At 36.3% G+C, this 23408-nt stretch overlaps 1 protein-coding gene across 2 annotated transcripts in view; it reads left to right on the plus strand.

The window, feature by feature from the left end:
- Window positions 1-23408, plus strand: part of mapkbp1 (mitogen-activated protein kinase binding protein 1) — a 55405-nt gene that overhangs the window by 11166 nt on the left and 20831 nt on the right. For both annotated transcript variants that reach the window (XM_084097148.1, XM_084097149.1), the window contains exons 3-9: window positions 7664-7726; window positions 10253-10310; window positions 14588-14758; window positions 14988-15125; window positions 15320-15502; window positions 18816-18976; window positions 22310-22499. In XM_084097148.1, the coding sequence (XP_083953274.1) occupies window positions 7664-7726; window positions 10253-10310; window positions 14588-14758; window positions 14988-15125; window positions 15320-15502; window positions 18816-18976; window positions 22310-22499 (964 nt within the window). The remainder of the gene's footprint in view (window positions 1-7663; window positions 7727-10252; window positions 10311-14587; window positions 14759-14987; window positions 15126-15319; window positions 15503-18815; window positions 18977-22309; window positions 22500-23408) is intronic.

Raw genomic sequence — 23408 nt, forward strand, 5'->3', positions numbered from 1 at the left:
CTGCTGCATTGCAGCATTCAGCGCTCGTGAGGCTCTCCGGCTCCACACACACTCTCTAATGACATCTCACACTCTGAGAGGAGAACCGCAATCTAAAGACACCCCGGGGAATACAAAACAAGTAGAAGCCACTCGCGCTGGAGATGTTAGGATAGATTAAAAGTATCAGTTTTACTCTGAGTCTGCTGTCATGTACTTGGAAAAAGCCTTTGTGGACAATAATTGAAAATCAAACACGCTGTTGGCTTTGGCTACTTGTAAAAGTGTAAGTGAATGAGAACTGAATCCAGTCGAACTGAATTTTGATGTCACATTTTCTTTGCCATACTGCTGTAAGTCATTAGAGATCATATATTTGCATACAAATACAAGCATCACATGCAAAACACACAAAGTCAATGCATTCTCTCTCTAGCCATCAGTTTAACTCCCTTGAAGGTCACTGCGGAAAGGGAATGCTATTTGCACGGCCACACTATACAAAAGTAAGCAGCTGAATGATCCCTTTACCAATGGTCTCTTCCACAAGGTTGTTAGTGATCATGGTCACTTTAATGAAGAAATGTTGCCATCTGTGACCCAAGAAGGTGATTTTTTTTACCAACACTTATCTTCATGAGTTGTGAATTAAACTGGACATAAAAAAGCTATATCTGATGTAAAAGGCTACCACAGCAAACTTAAAGGAACATTTAAATATATATATTGAAATTAATACTTTTATTCTGCAAGGATGTGTTAAATTGATAAAAAGAAATATTTTCTAACAATATAAATCTTTACTATTTTATATAAATGCTGTTCTTTTTAACTTTTTATTCATCAGTGAATCCTGAAAAAAGTATCACAGGCTCCAAAAAAATAAAATAGATATTACCGGTAAGCAGCACAACTGTTTTGAACAGTGATAATAACTGAGTATAATATTAGAATGATTTCTGAAGGATTAATGATGCTTAAAATTCAGCTTTGCATCACAATAAATTATATTTTAAAGTATATTAAAATAGAAAACCATTATTTTAATAATATTTCACAATATTACTGTTTTTTCTGTATTTTTGAAACATTTGAAACACAAAAACATTCAATATGATTATGATTGTAAAAAATAAACTTTTAACCGGTACTGTATATATATATATATATACATATATATACACACACACACACACACACACACATATATATACATATACATATACATACACACATATATATATATATATATATATATATATATATATATATATATATACATACATACATACATAATATTGCAATTCCATTGGGGACAATAGTGGCACAGGACAGATAATAAGGTTGCCTGAGCACAGCGCAGCACCAGGTCGTCCCTTCAGTGCATAATCCTCTGCCATCTGAAAACGTGCTGACTGCTGGGCACAGACGCACAGGATTAGGGCGTCCTGGTCACCATCTGTCTGGAGCTGAGGAGCGAACAGGCCTGGATCAATGGGGAGGACCTGCTAATAGCCAGACTTACGGCTGGACTCGGGCTTGGAAAGCAATACTCCTGGAAGTCTTTGATTATGATGGGGAGTGATGTTGCGTGTGAGCCTCACCACCTGTCTCTGTTTTATCCGACTCGCCAGATGGAGCAGGACTACAACTGTCCTTATTTACTGGCCTCAACATTTGATCTGCCTCGTCTTGAACTCTCCTCTCTCTCTCTCACACACACACACAGAGAGAGAGAGAGACGCACAATAAACTGTCTACATACAGAACAGTTGTGAAACCTGAGAGACCATAACACAAGCTGTTTAGGATCTAGTTATCTTTAGCCTCTGCCATACAACAGCTTTGACTTTGTTTGAAGATTTTTTTCTAGAATGAGTGGACAATCTCTTTTTAAATCAGACTTGATGCTGTTCATAGTAATGCTGAGTCAAATATTTAATCGGCACATGAGAACCTGTTGAACCTGTCTTTTAACTGGAATGATAGTTAGTAATGCTTCCTCTTCTTTATGATTAGGAGAATTTCTAACCTTAAGCATTACATTTCATGTACTGTAACTTGTCTCATCTTATGTTTTTTTATTCTATTACTTTTCTAAATAATTAGATAATTTTTGCCCAACAAAATGTGTGTAAATGATTTATTTCATATGTAGAGACAAAGGGCCAGTTTTTACGAAGTATAAAATTCTTCTTAACTCTTATTTTCTTCTTATATTCTAAGTTAAGAGGTTAAGAATAATTTGTATTCCAAAAAACTTCAGAATACTTTTTTTGTAATTTTTTTTTTTGGAGGGAATTTAAAATGTAAATCGTAAGAATTTTTTTTAATTAAAGTTCTTAAAAATCATCGTAAATAAACTAGGATAATTTTCGACTTGTCTTAAATCTTCAGAGATAAAATATGTTTAATGAATGTATTGAGTTGCTTCAAATATGAAGGATTACAGCATAAAACTAGCTACATAGAATGAAAATTAATATTATGTGCATGAGTTCGACAAGAACCACCATACAATCATATAACACTAAAGTATTTAATTTTATACTTACGAAAAAAATAAGATGCATGTTCTTTAGAAAATATTTGAGAACTTCTTAAGAATGTTTTAAGAATTTCACTTTGGAACATCCTTCTTAGAATCTATCTTAAGATGTGAATCTGGCCCCAGAATATAGAAATTGGAACTTGGACCAAAGTAAGCAACACCCTAGCAACCCCCCAAAACACTATAGCAACACCCTAGCAACCACTTCATACCCAAGCATTGTGTTTGTGAGCTTTGCCTAATAAAGCACCACTTATGACTTCAAAAACATGTAAAAATCTATTGTATAAGTTGTTGCGCATTGCAGTTTTAAAGTACTTGACAGCAAGCTTTGAGTTTGAATATTGTCTAATTATTTTGGATATCCATTTGTAGTTTGGATTACATTTTGGTAGCAGCTTGTTAATCTAAAAAGTGGACCAATGCGATGGACCAAATGCAATGTTACTCTTTTGTGGAGTATGATATGGAGAACTTCATTATAGAGGGTTTTGGTGTAGTCAGAAGTCATTTGCTCGATCCGTGCGCTTCTACACTCGACTTGGCTTATCTGATTCCCTGCTTGGTGAGATAATGAGCTGGATCAGCTTTTTCCGGGCTGCATGGAGGACACGATGGCACATGTGGGTCCTTCCAAGTGTCCCAATACATGCACACGCAAGAGACACAAGGATTGCTTGCTTGCATGTTTCTTACAGAATCTTATTACGGTTCATTTAAACTTTGTCAAGTGTGTATGTTTAAAAAAAAAAAAAAAAAGAAGACATTTACATTGTGTGGAAAACTTCAGATTTTCATAGAAATGTTTGTTTAGCTAAACTGCAGTGATGATCTACTGTTAATAATGTGGTGAGACAGTAAACATGTTGTGTGTGTGTGTGTGTGTGTTTATAAAGTAACATGAATCCTCTCATTGGCTCTGTGCATTGAATCTTTAGTCACACTTGAGTAGATAGTTGAGAGTTTGGGCATTCTGTCCTCATTTCACCAGAGAGAAATGGCATTATTGTCCTGGTTCAACACTATTATGATTTTCCCAAAGCAGGCTCTTGGAAGGAGATGAGTCTGTGTTAAAATGTGTGCCAGTGGGATCTTGCAAAGTATTGACACATAAAAATTGTTTTTGTTTCAGTTGTTGTTGATTCTGGTGGTGACATTTTATCTAGATACTCATCGAGTAAAATGCGAGTCCTTTCAAATTTCTAGATTGTGATTGTTTTCTGGTTAAAGTACAGATAACCAGTTTTGGCTGACTGAGTGAACAAATGGATTAGTGTTTTAATTAACGAAAACAAATAGTTTTCTGGTATTTTATAGTTGTAATAAAGCTGAAATAAAGTTAAAATAAAATATAAATATTAGGTGAAAAACTTACAATGTATTACAATAATTACAACTAAAACTGAAATGGAAAATAAATAAAAACTAAATAAAAAATATTTTAATAAAATTATAAAAATGACAAAAGTACATAAAATTACTTAAACTAAAATTAAAAAAAAAAATAGAATAATAAAAAAAAAAAAACTACAATAGTATATAAATAATACTAAATACACTGAGATTTAATAAAAGCTTTCGTTTATACCAGCTCAAACAATGATGTTTATCCTATATCATCTCATAACATAAGCACTGAATTATTTTTAGAGTTTCCCTTCTGATATCTGTAAAAACAGGCTGTGCTTTGGGTGCTTTTGTGGTTTATTTTTGAAAACAGAATCATGTCTCAAGACTTTTCAAGAGACAATTCAATGCCTTGGTGGTGTGTTAGCTGATTAAAGTCGATGTTCTCTTGTTAAGGTTCATTTGCTGGCTCGACTTACAGTAACTTAATTGCTTTCCAAGACAAGTGTTGAGGATAAACTTCTTGCCCTATTGAAAAAAAAAAATTTTTTTGGAAGAAGTTGTACTGTTGGCTTATTTATGTGACATTTAAGGAAGCTAAATATAAAATTGACCTCTGCTGCATGCTGATCAATTATTTTGATTTACAAACTAATGGTTCAGAATTTCCATCCGTCCAAAGACTGTATAAACATAACTCAAACAAAGCAGAATATACTGTTCAAAGATATCCCGATTACACTTTGCAAAACGATTCAATTTGTTTAAATTGAATTAGCTTGGATGATGTTACAATGAACAACAATTTTTACAGTAGTTATAAATAAGTTAATGTTAATTCATAAATATTGTTCAATGGGTAACACTTTACATTAAGGTTTCATTTGTTAACATTGGTTAACTACATTAACTCTCAATAAACAATGCTTTTACAGCATTTATTAATCTTAGTCAATGTTCATTTCAACATTTACATCTTTGAATCAAATGTTTTGTCTTTTAACATTAGTTAATGAACTGTGAACAAAATATATGATTTTTTTTTAAGGATTCAGTGTCGCAACAAACCTCAACTTCTGTAGTTCTTCCTCTGAAGTGCACTTTGAATCAACTTGTAAGCACAGTTATGTTTCCCTGGCCTGCAGGTTGATAAAACCTGTGCAGAAACAGCCAATCAACTGTTTTGAAAGACTTTTGCCAATATTGAGGTCAATGAAATGTCTGAGAGTGGTTCGAGTGAATGGTGGGTAGACACGTGTAAATACAAGGTCAGGAATATTTGCTGACTGTGCACTGATTCATATCAGCTTATCTTTGTAATGGGATGAGCCGCAGACGCTCTTACAACAGGCTTGCACAGTCATTGATCCGAGCCCATTCAATCCCATAAGCAGTGTGGCTTATATATAGTGTAGGAGATCCATTAATGGTATTACTTGCCAACAGTGAAGGTCCATTTGCCTGTCTCTGGCATCAGTGGTTTATGGAGACATGAGTAATGTGCTATTGAAGCATGAGCTCATCTGTTATGTCCCTCTCTTCTTAGACGTGCTCGTAAAGCACGGAGAGGGACGACAGGGAGGCTTTGACTTGACGGATTCCAAACGCGGCTCTTCTTGTGGTCGGGGGAGACTGAGTGCTTGTGTGGCTTTGTCTCGCTCCTCTCTGCTACTGACATCAGAAGAAAGACTCTAGCAGTGCACTTGGATCTCTCTTTGTGTGTGTGTGTGTGTGTGTGTGTGTGTGTGTGTGTGTGTGTGTGTGTGTGTGTGTGTGTGTGTGTGTGTTTAAAATCGACCTATAGAGCTGGACCTCAGCCAGTGGAAGAGACCTTTACTCTGAAGATGTAGTTTCACCGCAGCAGACGTTTGATTATTTGTGTTAAACCTTGTCCACTTTGCACATTAGTTTATTCGGTCTAAGAATCCCCCACTTCCTGAGAAACATGTGAAATGTGAAACTGTGAGCTGCATTTTTGTGTGTGACGTTTAGCGTAGAATATATCTGAAATTGATGATGCCAACAAAGTCAATAAATATAAAATAATGAAAGTGGGTAAGAACTCTGTAATATGACTTACAGATGTCATAAACAAAGCAGAATATAGGTGTGATTGAGGATATCTCCTGTACTATATACCTGATATACCTGTACTTTCTACTAAGTATCTCAAATAAAACACTTGAATATCTGTCTTGTTCGATGTCATGAGCCTTAAAAATGTGTGTGTATTCAAAGAGCAGCGGCCCAGTCAAAATATGAATGGATGCCAGAAATAGCAGGGAGCCTGAACCTTGCACTTTTTATAAAGTTATTTGCAATTTTATTGCTTGTTTTTGTTTATTTGTTTATTTATTTCCCCTTAATTATGTATAAATTATAAAATATGTAGATTTGATAAATATATATATAATTATTTATTTGTTTGTGCTATATATAAATTATATTCATTTATAAATTATATAAAATGTAATGTTTAATTATAATTTATATATTTATATTATAATTTATTATTATTTTTTACTTTTTATTGCAATGAATGTGTCTGAAGGAGGTTGAAACGTCATTTGGGTGGTTGAGGAAATGCATGGCAGGGTGATTTTGTTTTTCTGAAAACAAACTTATTGTACTTATTGTCTCCGCGTTCAGCGTTTTACCTTTAGTAGCCTATTCGGGACTTCAGCATTTTATTTATTTATTTATTTATTCTTTTTTCTTTTTTTGTGGGAAGATTTGTGTCTTTGCAGTTTTTACTTATCCTTTGTCTGAGTGTACTACAGATCTGCAAATGGCTAGCATAGACTTTATAAAAGTGTTTCTATTCCCCAGGATTCTGCAGTGGTGATTGACGAATTTCCTCTGTCTTCTGTTTGTCTCAATGCCTTCCTTTTCTGTCTGCAATACAGCAGGTCATTTCCCCCACCTGGCATTGTCTCAGACAGTCTTTATAGGACCAACTCTACTGTTCTTCCATTTAAAAGTTTTCAAAAGGCTTGTTTGTTTTTCATTCTTAAAAAGGATTGTTCCTGTATTTGGGAGAAGAAAGACACTGAGGGACAAGCTCAAAACCCATACAACACAAAACCGCAAAAATCACACAAAGCAAGCACACTAAATACAGTACTAAGTACCATAATACACTTACATATCAGGTGGTAATACCATGGTACTTTGATATCATACACCTACAGAATGTTTACCAGAAACATAAACCATGATATTTACAATACATAGAACTCCAAGGTACTTCAAAGAATGCCATGTTACTATCATGGTAACTGCTGATAGGACCATGTTCCAACGTTTCAACCACACAACTTTGCGATGCTGTTTGCGAATGTTCGTTGGAACTATAGTTTCAGGAAACACAAACTCATTGATCTATACTGTTAACGACAGAAACATGGTTGGCCAACGATGCTTTCGGGAAACGCAGCCCTGACTGATAAGTTAGACAGATATGATGCTATGATTACATTTAATCATTTCGGATCATAAAATCAGATATAATAATGTTTAAATTAGTCTGATTTTTGCACTCATTCAGTTTTTTTTTTTTCATTCTGAATTTAGGTAGTAGAAAACACTACTCCATGATTTATGTAGTGAAATTTTGGGCTTGTGACTTAGTGGTCAAAGATCTGGGCTGCTAACCCAAAGGTTCTCACTGAGTAAGACTCTGGAGTTTATGTCAGTCACCATAGTAAAATGTTCAATGTTTTGTTGTTTTGGATTGGAAAGTGTAATTTAATGACTGTTTGACCCTTTCTTTTTGTCGTTTTATAGGTGTGTGGTGGTGCTACTGAACCCTAAGAAAACCAAACAACATCATATCCTCAATAGCTCCAGGTGAGACTTTCATAAATGTCACCTTCTTTGGCTCATTAGCTCCACTAGTGTGCTAGTACATTCATTCCAGCGATGTCTATTTAAGCACTTTTATATTTTAAGGGCCGTTTCACACAGAACAGCAAAAACAGCAAAATGCAGGTCTAGAGATGGCTTTTTTAAAGTTGAACTTCTTTTAACTTAAGCGTTGCATTTTTAGAACAGTGTGTCATGTGCGAGACGCTTCAAAAGACATAAGCACAATGATTAAAGACATCCATCTAGCACATCTGAAAAACAAAAACAATGGAAAAGTAGCGCAGTGGAATGGAAAAACGTGTTCTGTTGGAAGTCTGCGTGAAATGGAAGTTTCAATAGTCTTTTATTTTCCTATTGTGACGTATATCCAAGTGAAACGGCTTCTCTGACAAAAAAAAAAAAAAAAAAAAAATAGGGAAGGACTTGATTTTGTTCATGGGGAATTGATCCATGGTTGTGGTTTGCTATTGCTGTGATGTCATGTGAGTGACAGGTTGCCCCGCCCTCGTGCCAGTAAACACATCATCAGAGAATTTGAGATATACAGTGAGGAAAATAAGTATTTGAACACCCTGCTATTTTGCAAGTTCTCCCACTTGGAAATCATGGAGGGGTCTGAAATTGTCATCGTAGGTGCATGTCCACTGTGAGAGACATAATCTAAAAAAAAAAAATCCAGAAATCACAATATATGATTTTTTAACTATTTATTTGTATGAAACAGCTGCAAATAAGTATTTGAACACCTGTCTATCAGCTAGAATTCTGACCCTCAAAGACCTGTTAGTCTGCCTTTAAAATGTCCACCTCCACTCCATTTATTATCCTAAATTAGATGCACCTGTTTGAGGTTGTTAGCTGCATAAAGACACCTGTCCACCCCATACAATCAGTAAGAATCCAACTACTAACATGGCCAAGACCAAAGAGCTGTCCAAACACACTAGAGACAAAATTGTACACCTCCACAAGGCTGGAAAGGGCTACGGGGAAATTGCCAAGCAGCTTGGTGAAAAAAGGTCCACTGTTGGAGCAATCATTAGAAAATGGAAGAAGCTAAACATGACTGTCAATCTCCCTCGGACTGGGGCTCCATGCAAGATCTCACCTCGTGGGGTCTCAATGATCCTAAGAAAGGTGAGAAATCAGCCCAGAACTACACGGGAGGAGCTGGTCAATGACCTGAAAAGAGCTGGGACCACCGTTTCCAAGGTTACTGTTGGTAATACACTAAGACGTCATGGTTTGAAATCATGCATGGCACGGAAGGTTCCCCTGCTTAAACCAGCACATGTCAAGGCCCGTCTTAAGTTTGCCAATGACCATTTGGATGATCCAGAGGAGTCATGGGAGAAAGTCATGTGGTCAGATGAGACCAAAATAGAACTTTTTGGTCATAATTCCACTAAACGTGTTTGGAGGAAGAAGAATGATGAGTACCATCCCATGAACACCATCCCTACTGTGAAGCATGGGGGTGGTAGCATCATGCTTTGGGGGTGTTTTTCTGCAAATGGGACAGGGTGACTGCACTGTATTAAGGAGAGGATGACCGGGGCCATGTATTGCGAGATTTTGGGGAACAACCTCCTTCCCTCAGTTAGAGCATTGAAGATGGGTCGAGGCTGGGTCTTCCAACATGACAATGACCCGAAGCACACAGCCAGGATAACCAAGGAGTGGCTCTGTAAGAAGCATATCAAGGTTCTGGCGTGGCCTAGCCAGTCTCCAGACCTAAACCCAATAGAGAATCTTTGGAGGGAGCTCAAACTCCATGTTTCTCAGCGACAGCCCAGAAACCTGACTGATCTAGAGAAGATCTGTGTGGAGGAGTGGGCCAAAATCCCTCCTGCAGTGTGTGCAAACCTGGTGAAAAACTACAGGAAACGTTTGACCTCTGTAATTGCAAACAAAGGCTACTGTACCAAATATTAACATTGATTTTCTCAGGTGTTCAAATACTTATTTGCAGCTGTATCGTACAAATAAATAGTTAAAAAATCATACTTTGTGATTTCTGGATTATTTTTTTTTAGATTATGTCTCTCACAGTGGACATGCACCTACGATGACAATTTCAGACCCCTCCATGATTTCCAAGTGGGAGAACTTGCAAAATAGCAGGGTGTTCAAATACTTATTTTCCTCACTGTATGTCGAGGTATATGTATTTAAACATTTATATAATGATGTGCATTGATAATTTAATTTATAATAAATACTGCAATATTCCATAAAAAATTACAATTGTCCATTTTGATTTCATGGTGACTTTAAAATAATGAACACAACCCCATCTGTCATTGGTTGACCAAACAAATAGTCCTGTCCCAAACTCTTTGCTCATGGTTGAGCAAATGTTGTAGTGTCTGGCTGGTCGAGTTGCTCAGACATAATAATTATTGTGATAAGCAATATGTGAACAGACAGAGAGGGAGTCTCTGAACTAGCAGGATACATGTCCTTCAACATTGCCTTAATACTTCCTTCCACTCTCTCATTTCACAGGAAGACTATCACTACACTCTCCTTCTCTCCTGATGGCAAATATGTGGTCACAGGCGAGGTGAGTATTCAATATCTTTGCTTTGTGGTTGCCTCACATGATCTAGGAGGAAGTCAGGAGCTCTGGAGCAGTAACTCATGCTGATGTAGCCGGGCTGTATGAAAATAAAGTTCTGTATCTTGCATCTTCAGGCCTGTGAAGTGTACAATGTGCTGCAATCGCTGTGAGCAGTGACTAACTATCAGTGTCATTTGTCTGTTGCCAAGTCAAGTACAGACAAATGTGATGACTATTGCTTTCCTTCCGCAATTCTGCAGCACTACTAACGTTTGGATTAGGAAGGATTTATTGCTTTGACTGCCATATATAAATCATGCAAAAGCATGCAGGATATGTCCAGCTTGAAATAAAACACATACACAAAGTATTACATTCTTCAGAATAAAACTGATTGAAACCGCAAAAAAAGTTCAGCATAACATAAACATAACAGAAAACAGTATTTAGAAAAATTGACGACACATTGAACAGCTGTAATCTGACATATTACCAAGTTAAACAGAATATTAGCAGGAAAAAATGTCGATTTTTATTTGGATTTGATTGGATAATTTGGTCAACTGGATTGATATTATTGATTATTATTATTATTTTCCCCTTTATGTGCAGGCTTGGGTGTGTTATTTGAGTAGAAAATGGTGGTTGAAAAAGTTATTACATTGTAATCGAGTGCTAAAGGGTTTCTGTGATCCTCGAAATATCAGGGCATTTCAAAAGTGAGATTTTTTCCAGGCTTTTGAAAAATCAATGGAAAAGTCATGAACATTTAGTCGATGTACATTTTTGTAGTTCTGCTTAGTTGTAAAAAATGTACAAAAATCATCTAGTAGGTGCAGTCTCAAAATAAAATTGTTATATTATGGATCCACTACTTTAGCCACTATGAAATTTATTTATTTATTTTCATAAAAGGATAGTTTATCCAACAAAAAAATTCTGTCTTCATGTCGCTCCCTGACTTACTTAGTTAGTTAGTAGTTAGTAGTACTTTATTGTTCAGCCTTAGCTGAAAATTGGTCTTTGGTCTCGCCATACAATCACAAAACAATTAACAATACACAATATACATCAAAATTAAAATTAAAATATTCTTGAGAAACGTTTGGTAACAAAACAGGTCACACTTTACTTTAGGGTCCAATTCTCACTATTAACTAACTATTAACTACGACTTTTGCCTCAATAAACTCTTAATTACTGCTAGTTAGTAAGGTAGGTGTTGTAGTTGTTAAGTTTAGGTATTGGGGATGTAGAATATGGTCATGCAGAATAAGTACTAATAAACAGCCAACATCCTAGTAATATGCATGCTAATAAGCAACTAGTTAATAGTAAGTATTGGACCCGGCTAAACTAAAGTGTTATCACCAAACAATTTTGGTGACCTTTGACTTATATTGTATGGACAAGAAAAAAAAAACACTGAGACATTCTTCAAAATATCTTCTTTTATGTTCCACAGATGGAAGTCAGAAAACGGCATGAAGATCGTTCAATTATGACAGAATAAAAAATAAAAAAAAATGTTTTGTGTTTTGGGTGAACTATCCCTCAAGAATAACGTGCATTAATGAAGTGTTCATAGTTTTGCCCCGATGGCATAACACTAATGAGTGGAAAACAGTAGTGTGAACACTGACCAGAGCTGTTTGGACTTGGTTTGCAAGGCTGAACATGAGCACATATCCTGTCTGCTTCTCTAATCCACTAAATCATGTGGACGGGTGATTTTGTTTGTGTAGGTAGTTGGACATTTGTGTGTGTGCGTATGCAAAAAAGTAATCCTTTCCGTTTGAGAAGAGTTTCTTACTCCAGCGTGTGAACGTGATGTGAGATTGTGCTTACCGGCTGCCATGGCAACAGGCGGCACCGTGCCAACCTGCACACAGACTGTGTCTGCTGTCATAAAAAGGTGAAAGCGAGAGCGCCAAGAAAGGGCAAGGAAGAGAGAATGTGGGGAGGAAGAGAAAGAAAGTGTGCCTGAAGCAAGAGACAGAAGCAGTCTGGAATCGACATGTGTCTGCCCACTGTGGTTTGACCTCTGACCCCCACATTCTCACTGCGAATATCCTGCAGCACTGAATGCACTGAAAGCAGGATGTTGTGTAAGATTAATTGGAATAGCTCGGTTTGGTTTGCGGTGCTTGATCTGTCTTGATTGGAGTTACGTAAGGTGGGATCATTGATCTGACCTGCCTCGACATCTCTGTTAGCGAGTTCTTAATGTGTTGCACAAACAAGCATTGAACAAAATGTTAAGATTCTCTTAAATGTATATTTTCAATACATCAAACACTGCTGCTTCTGCTCCCAAAGATTTATTAAACAAGTAATAAAAACTCAGTGAGTGTTTTAGCGCAATTTTCTGACGTCATGGGATCACAACACTAAGAGATAGTAAATCTTTTTATGTTTTTTTTTTTTTTTTTTTTTTTTGTGTGCGTTCCCGAGATTAGACCTTCCTTAACATAATGCCGAAAACCCGAAGTCTCTAGGTGGTCTGGTTGAGGAGGAGATAGAAGTGCAAGATTGGTGCGCACAGACAGAACAGAAATCATGAGTTAACAATCGCAATTTTGTCCGTTGGAAAATTGCGCTAAAAAGCAACGTTTCGACCCAAAGGGTCTTCGTCAGGAAAGCAACAATCATAGACAGATACAATTTATATCAGTGTGAACCATCACACCTGACCTCATTAAAGAACTAATTACTCAATCATTCCATGCAGTAACGACTTAATCACACACAGATAACCACTTGATACATGATCATGAACCAACATGATATTGAAAGAAAGAGGAAAAAAAAAAACACCACAAAACTCAAAAGATATTCACAAAAAGATTTTCAAGTCAAACTCCATATTTAAACCTTTTGGAGAAAGAGTATTAAGTGTATGTATATAAAAAGATTCCCTCTGTAGTAAGATCTTATTAATATCACCACCCCTTCTGGGTACTCTTACTAGTTCTATACCAAAATAGCGAAGATTTGACAAATTGTGTTTAAAGGCATTGAAATGGACAGCAATGAGATTCTTTTAGTCATTCAAACGTATATTGCTTCTATGTTCTGCAATGCGCGATTTCAAAAAACATGATCATGTTCATGATCATGTATCAAGTGGTTATCTGTGTGTGATTAAGTCGTTACTGCATGGAATGATTGAGTAATTAGTTCTTTAATGAGGTCAGGTGTGATGGTTCACACTGATATAAATTGTATCTGTCTATGATTGTTGCTTTCCTGACGAAGACCCTTTGGGTCGAAACGTTGCTTTTTTAATAAATCTCTTTGGGAGCAGAAGCAGCAGTGTGCCGATTTTTGTTTATTTTGAGTTTGATGTTTCATTTTGATCGAGCACCTGCCAAAAAGTGTCTGGATGTGCACACTATCTCTTTATTGAATTCTTATTTTCAATACATCGAAATAAAAATCTAATTTTCCCTGCCATAGAAAACAGGGAATGGTTTTTTTTTTTCATGGCTTTAAAATTTCTATAATATATTGAAAGAAGTCTGTTATGCTCACCAAGGCTGCGTTTATTTGATCAAAAATACTATAAAACAGTAATATTGTGAAATGTTATTACAATTTAAAATAACTGTTTTCTATTTGAATATATTGTATTCAAATGTAATTTATCTCTGTGATGTCAAAGCTGAATTTTCAGCATCATTACTCCAGTCTTCAGTGTCACATGATCCTTCAGAAACCATTCTAATATGCTGATTTTTGAAATCTGAATTTGCCGGAAGTTGTCTGGGTTTTCCCAGGCTACTTTAAGCCTAGTCCTGGACTAAAATGCCTGTTTGAGCTGTTTTAACTGAAAGCAACTTAAAATATGTCAGTGCCATTGTTTTGTCTCAAGATGCACACCAGAAATGTTTTTTCTAAGGCACATTTTAAAAAGTTACTTAAATGTCTTAATTTAACTAAGGCCTAATCCTGACCTGTGAAACCAGACCCTTACTTATAAAGTGGTGCATAACATTTTTGTGGAAACCATGCTACATTTTTTTTTCTTCACGATTCTTGTAGTAGAAAGTTCAAAAGAACAACATTTATTTGAAACAGAAATCTTTTTGTAACAGTATGAAGGTCCTTACTGTCACTTTTGATCAATTTAATGCATCAATTAGGAATTAAAATCTTTAAAATGTCTTTAAAAAAATCTTACTAATCCCAAACTTTTAAAAAGTATTCTAATATACAATTTTTGTGATACTTGCTGACAACCCTCATAAATGATAACCCCTCTCTCTCTGTCTCTCCAGAGCGGTCATATGCCGGCAGTGCGTGTCTGGGATGTGGCGGAGAGGACACAGGTGGCGGAGTTGCAGGAACATAAATACGGCGTGGCGTGTGTGGCTTTCTCCCCCAATAGTAAATATATCGTCAGCGTGGGTTACCAGCACGACATGATCGTCAACGTCTGGGCCTGGAAGGTGGCTAGCGATATTTATACAGTCATAAAACAATCAAGATAGCTTTCATTTAGTTTATTATATCCTATAGGTTGTTTAGATAACTAGATTTGCTTTTTCTGATGGTAAAAGAATACTATATTAATATAGTTCCACCTTGCAAACTCTGATTTTCCCCTTATGATTGTAAACAATTACTCCAACTACAAAAAAAGTCATGAATTGAATATTTGTCTTTCTTTCTTTTCAGAAAAATGTTGTGGTTGCTGCCAACAAGGTGTCCAGTAAAGTGATGGCTGTGTCTTTCTCAGATGACAGCTCGTACTTTGTTACAGCCGGGAACAGACATGTAAAGTTCTGGTACCTTGACCACACCAAGTCTTCCAAGGTACGTTGCTAACATGGTAGACAACAAGGAGCCTTATCTCTTCCAAATTATAGCTCTTTTATCTTTCTGTCTGGCTTTCTGTCTCAAGCCCTCACTTGAGACGCCAAACCTGACCTCAACTGAAAATGTCACATAAAATCTCAGTTCATACAGTACACAGTAGATGAATGTCTCATGAATGTCATCTGTCTCAGGTGAGCGCCACAGTTCCGTTATCGGGCCGCTCTGGTCTTCTTGGAGAGCTGCGGAATAATTTCTTCAGCGATGTGGCCTGTGGAAAGGGCCGGAAGGCAAGCAGTACCTTCTGCATCACTACGTCTGGGCTGCTCTGTGAGTTCAACGACAAAAGAATGCTGGACAAGTGGGTGGAGCTCAGGGTGAGTGACAAAGATGCTGATTGGTTGATGTTGTAGTCTGTCACAAATATGCATGAGTGGGTATGTGCAATACAGCTCAACAGTTTGGTTCAAAAAGTGAAATTGGCATTCAAAATCTTCCTTACAGAGTTGATTTTTAACCAATTTTATCTCTAACTTTATTTAAAATAAATAAAACTCAATAAAATCCACATTTTAAAGTCAGCATGAAGCGAAAGCTGCATAAAAAATAATTCGGAGAGTTCACTGTTGAGCCCTGTTCCTTTAAATAATGTGTTTGTGAACATAATGTGAAATTGAAGCTATTTTAGGCAAGTTTGGTCCTTCATTTACACGACAATGGCGTTTTGGGGGCCTGAAAACAGAAACTTTTGAAAACGGCTTTCAAAGTGCAAATTTTTGAAAACGATATTGTTATCGTCTCGAATTTGTGAAAACGGTGACATATTACGCATGCATATTATGTTGCATAAATAAAGGACCAAACCCAGGAAAAGTTTTCTGTTTTTAGTTGAAAGTGGTGTCGTGTAAACAGATCCTTAGACATGGAATTTTATTTAAAAAGTTCAGTCGTCACATTTTTTACTTTGTGTTTTATTTTATCCAAGTTAAAGGGACAGTTCTGTCATCATTTACTCACTCTTATGTTGTTCCAAACCTGTATGAATTTCTCTCTTCTGCTGAACACAAAATATTTTGAAGAATGTGGATAACCGAACAGTTTATGGGCCCCAGTGACTTAGTGACCATAGTATTTTTTTTCCCCATATTATGGAAGTCAATGGGGCCCATCGACTGTTTGGTTATCCACATTCTTTAAAATATCTTCTTTTGTGTTCAGCAGAAGAAAGAAACTCATTCAATTCAATTCAAATTCAGAGTGAGTAAATGATGACAGAATTTTCATTTTTGGGTGAGCTATCCCTTTAAGCTCTTTTCTTTCTCTGATATCAAAGCCCTTGTGTACGCAAGGGTGTTTCTACACTCTCTGTTGTTAAGTGAAGTGTGTTAATTAACAATTCTGCTGCTCTGTCATCTAATGTTAGTCTGTTCTGCTTCTCCTCTCACACTGTCCAGAAAAATGACAGTTTCGCAGTAAGTTTCACATCAGGGCTGCGGGTTCAGCTGTCACGTCTCATTGTAAAACTCATTGATGGACATGTCACAGTGCGTCTGTCAGTCATGCTCACCTGTACATTGGATGTGTGACCACATTGTCTTCACTTGCCAGTTATCACTCTCAGACAATGCATTTCAAATGATGACCAGGCCCACACAGAATCTATGCCCATAAAACACTTTTACATTTTACAACATGAATTTTACATACCCATCATTTGCTATATTCACTGCATATGTTGTGTCTGTTTTAATAAATATAATTATTATTTAATATTTTTCTAATATTCATTTCAGCACACAGTAGTGACCAAAAGTGATGTCCGGAGGGGATGTTTGTTTTTAATGACCCTACATGTTTGATTAAACCATAAAATAGGATGGTTCAATATCAATATATGAAAATCTTTTTTTTTACATATTTTAAATATGAGGGATGAATGTTAGGCTAAACTTAGTTTAAGTATTTATCTGACAAAATTATTCACAGCTTTATTTTACTATGCAGTTCACAGGAAAAAGCAAACATTGACTGCAACATAATATGTTAATATGTTGTTGGTTCTCTCTCGTTTTTGCATGTTCAGAATTGTTGACAAGGCTGTCATACAAAGAAAATATGTCCGCACAATTTGATGTTTCATTGCATTATCACAAATAAAACAATTACTCCAAGCGCAACTAAACAATCAATATGCTTACGAAATCTTTAACATATGCTTAATAATATTTGAATACATGGCGGAGATGTTATTTTATAGGCCGGACATCACTTTTGGCCACTACTGTATTTTTTTAATATATATATATTGTTTTGTTTCATTATTAAGTTCATAATTATGTATTTACAGTAATTATTTTAATTAATTGTTAATCATTAGTATTAATTATTTAACTGTATTTTAAACGCTTATTGAATAATATTTATATTAATAAACCAACATGATTTTTCATTTATTTCATTGTTTTAATTTACTGCTTCTATTACTATACCTTAAAATGAAACAACATCAGATCAAGTAGTAATGTCTATTGAAAAAATAGGTCTATTGTATCTCACGAAAGAGAAGAAGAGGCAAATTGGTATTTCAGAAGAACTTCAGAAACCATGAGATCTAGGCGATCGTGTTATGAATGTGAACACATGATTTAGAGCTGATATGAGATCTCGATTTGACTCCTCTCGGACTGTCAAAGTGGGTCATGGTGAGAGCAGGTGGGTGCTGCACAATTCTGCTTTTGTGGCGACCCTTGTGCCCAATGCACAGAGAAACAAGAAAGAGATTGAAGAGTGCCAGAAAGAAAGGGATACAGGGAGGATGGTGGAGGATACAAAAGCCTCTCTGTCTAGCAGTTTATCAACTACAAGAACCCGAGTTGCAATTTGATTATCTAAAAATGAACTTTGGTCTCTCGACGTAAAGCTTATTTAGCATATACTGTCCCCTGTCCGTACCTTATCTCTGTAAATTAAATTATATGTCTGTGAAGGAGGCTCTTACAATCCCATATTAGATTTCTCTCATCAGGAACATCTAACAGCTGATGGAAAAAACACACAAATGAGCTCTTATTTTCCCACTGTTAACCTTCTCAGTCACGTTTTTGCTTTTAATCTCTATTGCCGCCTGTTTTATAAAATTGCTATGTTTTATATCTTATCAGCTTTTATTTGCGACCTGTTTCCATGCTATTATATGTGAAACTTAACGAGACATCTTAATGTAATGCACAGAGCTCTAATTTTTTCCCATGTTAAAATTCATCCAACATACTTGGTAGCAACTTGGCCCACATGGCATAAATGCAGCATTTCAGATTTTATCATTTCTGCCGATTTCTAGGGAATTGAATTGCCCATTGTTCACAAAATCCTGCATTTCCTCCACCCATTGCATGTTTGATCACTTGTTTGTATTACTAGAAGTGCGCTTAAAGGACTGCACCTTCTGTGCTTTTTAAATAAAATAAAAATTTTTAAATGTTTTTGGTTAATTTAATAAGGTTTTTTTTTTTTACTATTTTAAATGAAGAATTAATTTATTCCCCACAATCAATGCAAAAATGTAATAATAATAATACATTTACAAAAAAAAAGAAAAAAGAATGGTTGTGGGCCTAGTGATGACTTGCTTCACTGAGATTTCACTGTTATTCAATTGGATTTCCCCATTTCTCTCTCTCTCTCTCTCAGACTAGTATGGCCACGTCTCTGTCCGTCAGTGAGGATCTGATCTACTGTGGTTGTGCTGATGGCACTGTGAGAGCGTTCAGCCCCACTGACCTGCACTTTATCTGTACCCTTCCTCACCCTCACAGCCTGGGCACAGACATCTCCACTGTTACTGAGGCCAGGTAAGATGAGCCACATTAGTGAGTCTTCATAAAAAAAAAAAAAATTTTTTTTAAATTCCTACAAGTTAGTCTCATTTTATCAATGTATTTGCTACTTGAAGTACCATGTACATTGATGAGCCCAAACATTATGACCAGTGTTGTGTGTAAAAATTTTCGGGTAAAAAGTAGTGTAACGCGCTACTACTAAAAATTTGGTAACGAAACGTAGTTCCTTTTTCAATTCGGCGCAACGTTACTTTTCCCATGGATATATTTGACAGCGACACTGCCTCAGCTGCGCGCTTGAGAGAAGAGAACTGTTGAGAACTGAAGAAAACGATTTAGTTTTATAACTATGTTTAAATTAAATAAAATAAAAATTTTGCGCAATATATCGGGAGACAAATGGAGTGTGGAGACATGATTTTGACCACTTTATTAAGTTTGTTTTTGTAGAAAACCTGTATTTAAAGTGAATTTCGTTTTGTATTAATTGTATCTTAATTTTATCAACCAATTGCCTGAATTTAATAAGAAGTAAATTAAAGAAAACTATTTAGTTTCATATTTATGTTTAAATAGTTATGTTGATTATATGAAAAGTGAAAAGCATGAGTAAGATCATCATTTTGTGCAATATATCGGAAGATAAATGGAGCGGGCAGACATGATTTAGACCACTTTATTAAGTTTGTTTTTGTAGAAAGACTTTCTTTAAAACGAATTTCGTTTTGTATTAATTGTATCTTAATTTTAATCAATGTTTTACCAACCAATTAATTGCCTGAATTTAATAAATAAGTAAAAATGGCATGCAAAATAATCATGACGGGTGCATGACGGGAGCGCGTGAACTGGAGCTCGTCTCCATACTGTAAATGAACCGAAACTCATAAGCTACTTGTCTCACAGACCTGAGAAATATATAGAAAGCTTGAATATGTGTACTTTTAAACAAAATATATATTTTTCTCTCAAAATCTCTTTTTTTTCTCCTACTCCCTTGATAGAGTGAGTCGTATGTCTGAAAACTAAGCTTATGTCTTCTTTATCATTTTGTCCTATGCTATCAAGACGTGATTCGCACCGGTGTTAGAGAGCAGGGAAGCTTTATTGGCTGTTGCCGAAATTTAAAGTTCGGTGGATAGGGGAAGCGGAGCGGAGAGAAATGGCGCGGGCGCACTGCTCATTCGCGGAGTGTCGCACTCTACCCCATGATGCAGAGTCGGCTGAGAATTAAAGTTGCTGCACACAGCAGCGCCAATGAGAAGGACTTTTTTTCTTTTGAAATTGATACTATTTTTTATAATAAAGAGCACAAAATAATTACCTGTTATGTCCTCCATTGTATAACTTTATGTCTACATATTTAGGAACAGATATTGGGTTCTGCCCAAAGTCAAAGTAAAAGTAAAATTAACGAGTAACGTAAAAAGTTACTTTCCAAACGGGGTAACTAAGTAAAGTAACGGATTACTTTTTTAAAAAGTAAAGAGTAACGAGCAAACACTACTTTTTAAAAGTAACTTCCCCAACACTGATTATGACCACCTTCCTAATATGCTGTTGGTCCTCCGATGCTGCCGAAACAGTACCGACCTACAGCGGTATGGATTCTATAAGACCCCTGAAGGTGTCCTGTGGTATCTGGCACCAAGACATTAGCAGCAGATCTTTCAAGTCCTACAGGTTGCGAGTGGATCAAACTTTTTGATTCAGCACATCCAACAGATGCTCGATTGAATTGAGATGTGGTGAATTTGGAGGCTAGGGCCGCACCTTGAACTCCTTATCATGTTCCTCAAACCATTCCTGAACAATGTGTGCAGTGTGGCTGGGTGCATTATCCTGCTGAAAAAGGCCACTTCCACCAGGGAACACCATTGTCATGAAGGGGTGTACCTGGTCTGCAACAATATTTAGATAGGTGGCACATGTCAAATTTCCATCCACATGAATGGCTGAATCCAGTGTTTCCCAGCAAAACCATAATTTCCCCAGGTTATCGGTGCACACGTACATAGCCGTCCACGTGATGTAACAGAAAACAGGACTCATCGGCGCAGACGACCTTCTTCCACTGCTCCAAGGTCCAGTTCTGATGCTCACATGCTCATTGTAGGCACTTTTGACAGGGGTCATAATAGGCACTCTTGATTGGTCTGCGGCTGGAGCCCCATACGCATCACATAAAATGTTGTGTGACTTTGCCACAGTAGACTTTCTGTTGGCTCAGACCAGACAGGATAACCTTCATTGGCCTTGTGCATCGATGAGCCTTGGGCATCTAACACCCTGTCCTGGTTTGTGGTTTGTTCCTCCTCGGACACTGTTGGTAAATTCTCTCCACTGCTGACCAGGAGCAATCCGTCACATTGCCATAACATGCTTACCATCTAATCTACCCAGACCTTAATATGTGTCCTTGTTAGGAGATGATCAACGATAGTCGCTTCACCTGTGACTGCTCATAATGATTTGGCTCATCAGTGTATAATGGTTTAACTTATAATACCACTGATACAACCATAATATATATATTTGTGGTTGCTCAGAATCAGGGAAAAATCCCTTTGTCAAAAGTCTAAGAATAGGATGAATGTTTTAACTTGGAAATCTCCAGAGATTTTTCTACTGGATGAGCTGCTGTCTGGTGTGTGGCATCATGAATATGCAAATACCCTGAAACCGTCCTGAAATCTCAGTCTGTTTTAAGATTCGGAGTGAATTCATGTAGTCTAGATGAAACAGCTTAGCCACTGACATCTGTTTAGCATTCCCTGCTTTCCCTCTAAACTGTCAAACACACAAGACCTCTTAGTCCACCGCTCATAAATATGCAAAGACGCTGCTGCAAGGCTGAGACATGGCAGTTGACCTCTATTATATATTATATTGTTCAGGAAGACTGTTTTTAAGACACTGAGATGTGTCTGTGTCTTTTTGAGTCTGTAATATTTTTAGACTACAAAAAAGTAACAATTCTTTGGTTTTGGTTTTATTTGTCTGTAAATGCAGGGCATGGTTTGTGTATGATCATGATGGAAATACTGGTCTTGTTTACATGCGTCATTTTACAAAATGATTAAAAATTTTAATTTTTTTCTTTGACTGATATGCATCATGAACAAATGTACCATCAAAAAAACAACCCAAGCATTCTAGCAGAGACACTACTCCCAGAATGCACACTGTCATTCTGCCTGTCTCTTTATAATTGGCTGAAAATAGCAGTGGTCTAAGTGCGGGTTCTGCTTGGAAAAATGTTCTCATGACTCTTAGAAGACCTTTTGTGACCTCGCAGTACAGCTGACTTTACTGTCCCACTAATCCATCGTGATCTCTCCACAGCCACCTCTTCGCCTACAAGGAAAACGTCCGCTATCCTGACGCCGTGGCCGTGTCCTATGACCCCACAAACCGCTGGCTGTCCTGCGTCTACAACGATCACAGTCTGTACGTGTGGGATGTACGTGATCTTCGTAAAGTGGGCAAGGTTTACTCGGCCCTCTACCATTCGGCATGCGTATGGAGCGTGGAGGTGAGGAATAAGATACATTCATGCTAGGCTGTGACCGAAAGTCAGTGCTGATCAAGTAAAGTAAAGTAAAGTAAAGTAAAGTAAAGTCGAGTCGAGTCGAGTCGAGTCGAATAGAATAGAATTGAATTGAATTGAATTGAATTGAATACAATTTTATTACAATTTCACTTAATTTTATTTGATTTAAAATAATATAAAATATAAAACCAAATGTATTAATAAAATGACATAAAATAAAAATATAAAATAAAACAAATTAAATTAAATATAAAATGAAATATTATATAAAATACAACATAAAAAAATGAAATAATATATACAATTCAAATACTAAATATATATTAAAATAATAATTTTCAGTTTTGTAAAAACTATTCATATAGGTGCAATTTACATTTACCTACGAAACTAATTTCAAGCATTTCAAACAGAAGAATTAGATCAAAAGGCTTTTAAAGTTATGAGATAATTCAGTCATGTATGCAGACTTCTGACTGAAGTCTATGGTAAGAGATTCCTTTCATTGTGTTGTGTGTTGACATTTTGGCTGCTGAAATAATGTGAGGAAGGTCTTTTGTATTTGAGCCTCATGTTTTTGTAATATTTTTGTGTGGCCTGATGTGAACTAATAGAGGGTTATTGTATTAATGAAAACCCACCCTCTGTAGATTTCAGCCTAGCCTGTTACTGTTGTACCTTGTTTTATACGTGTAATCCAGTCAGGAATGTGCAGTGTTTGCTCTTTTTGTACCAGATGAAAGGTGTTTTAATGTGTCTTAGTTCTTTGTGACAGGCTACATATATTTTAAAAACCTGAGGGATTTGTTGACATACAGCATATACTGTATTTTCTGGTTGTGTCATGGACTGTATGCTCATATCGGATCACGAGATTCATGACAGTGACTT

Source organism: Abramis brama, assembly GCF_963993115.1.
Source record: "Abramis brama genome assembly, chromosome: 21".
In the NCBI taxonomy this organism is placed as follows: domain Eukaryota; kingdom Metazoa; phylum Chordata; class Actinopteri; order Cypriniformes; family Leuciscidae; genus Abramis; species Abramis brama.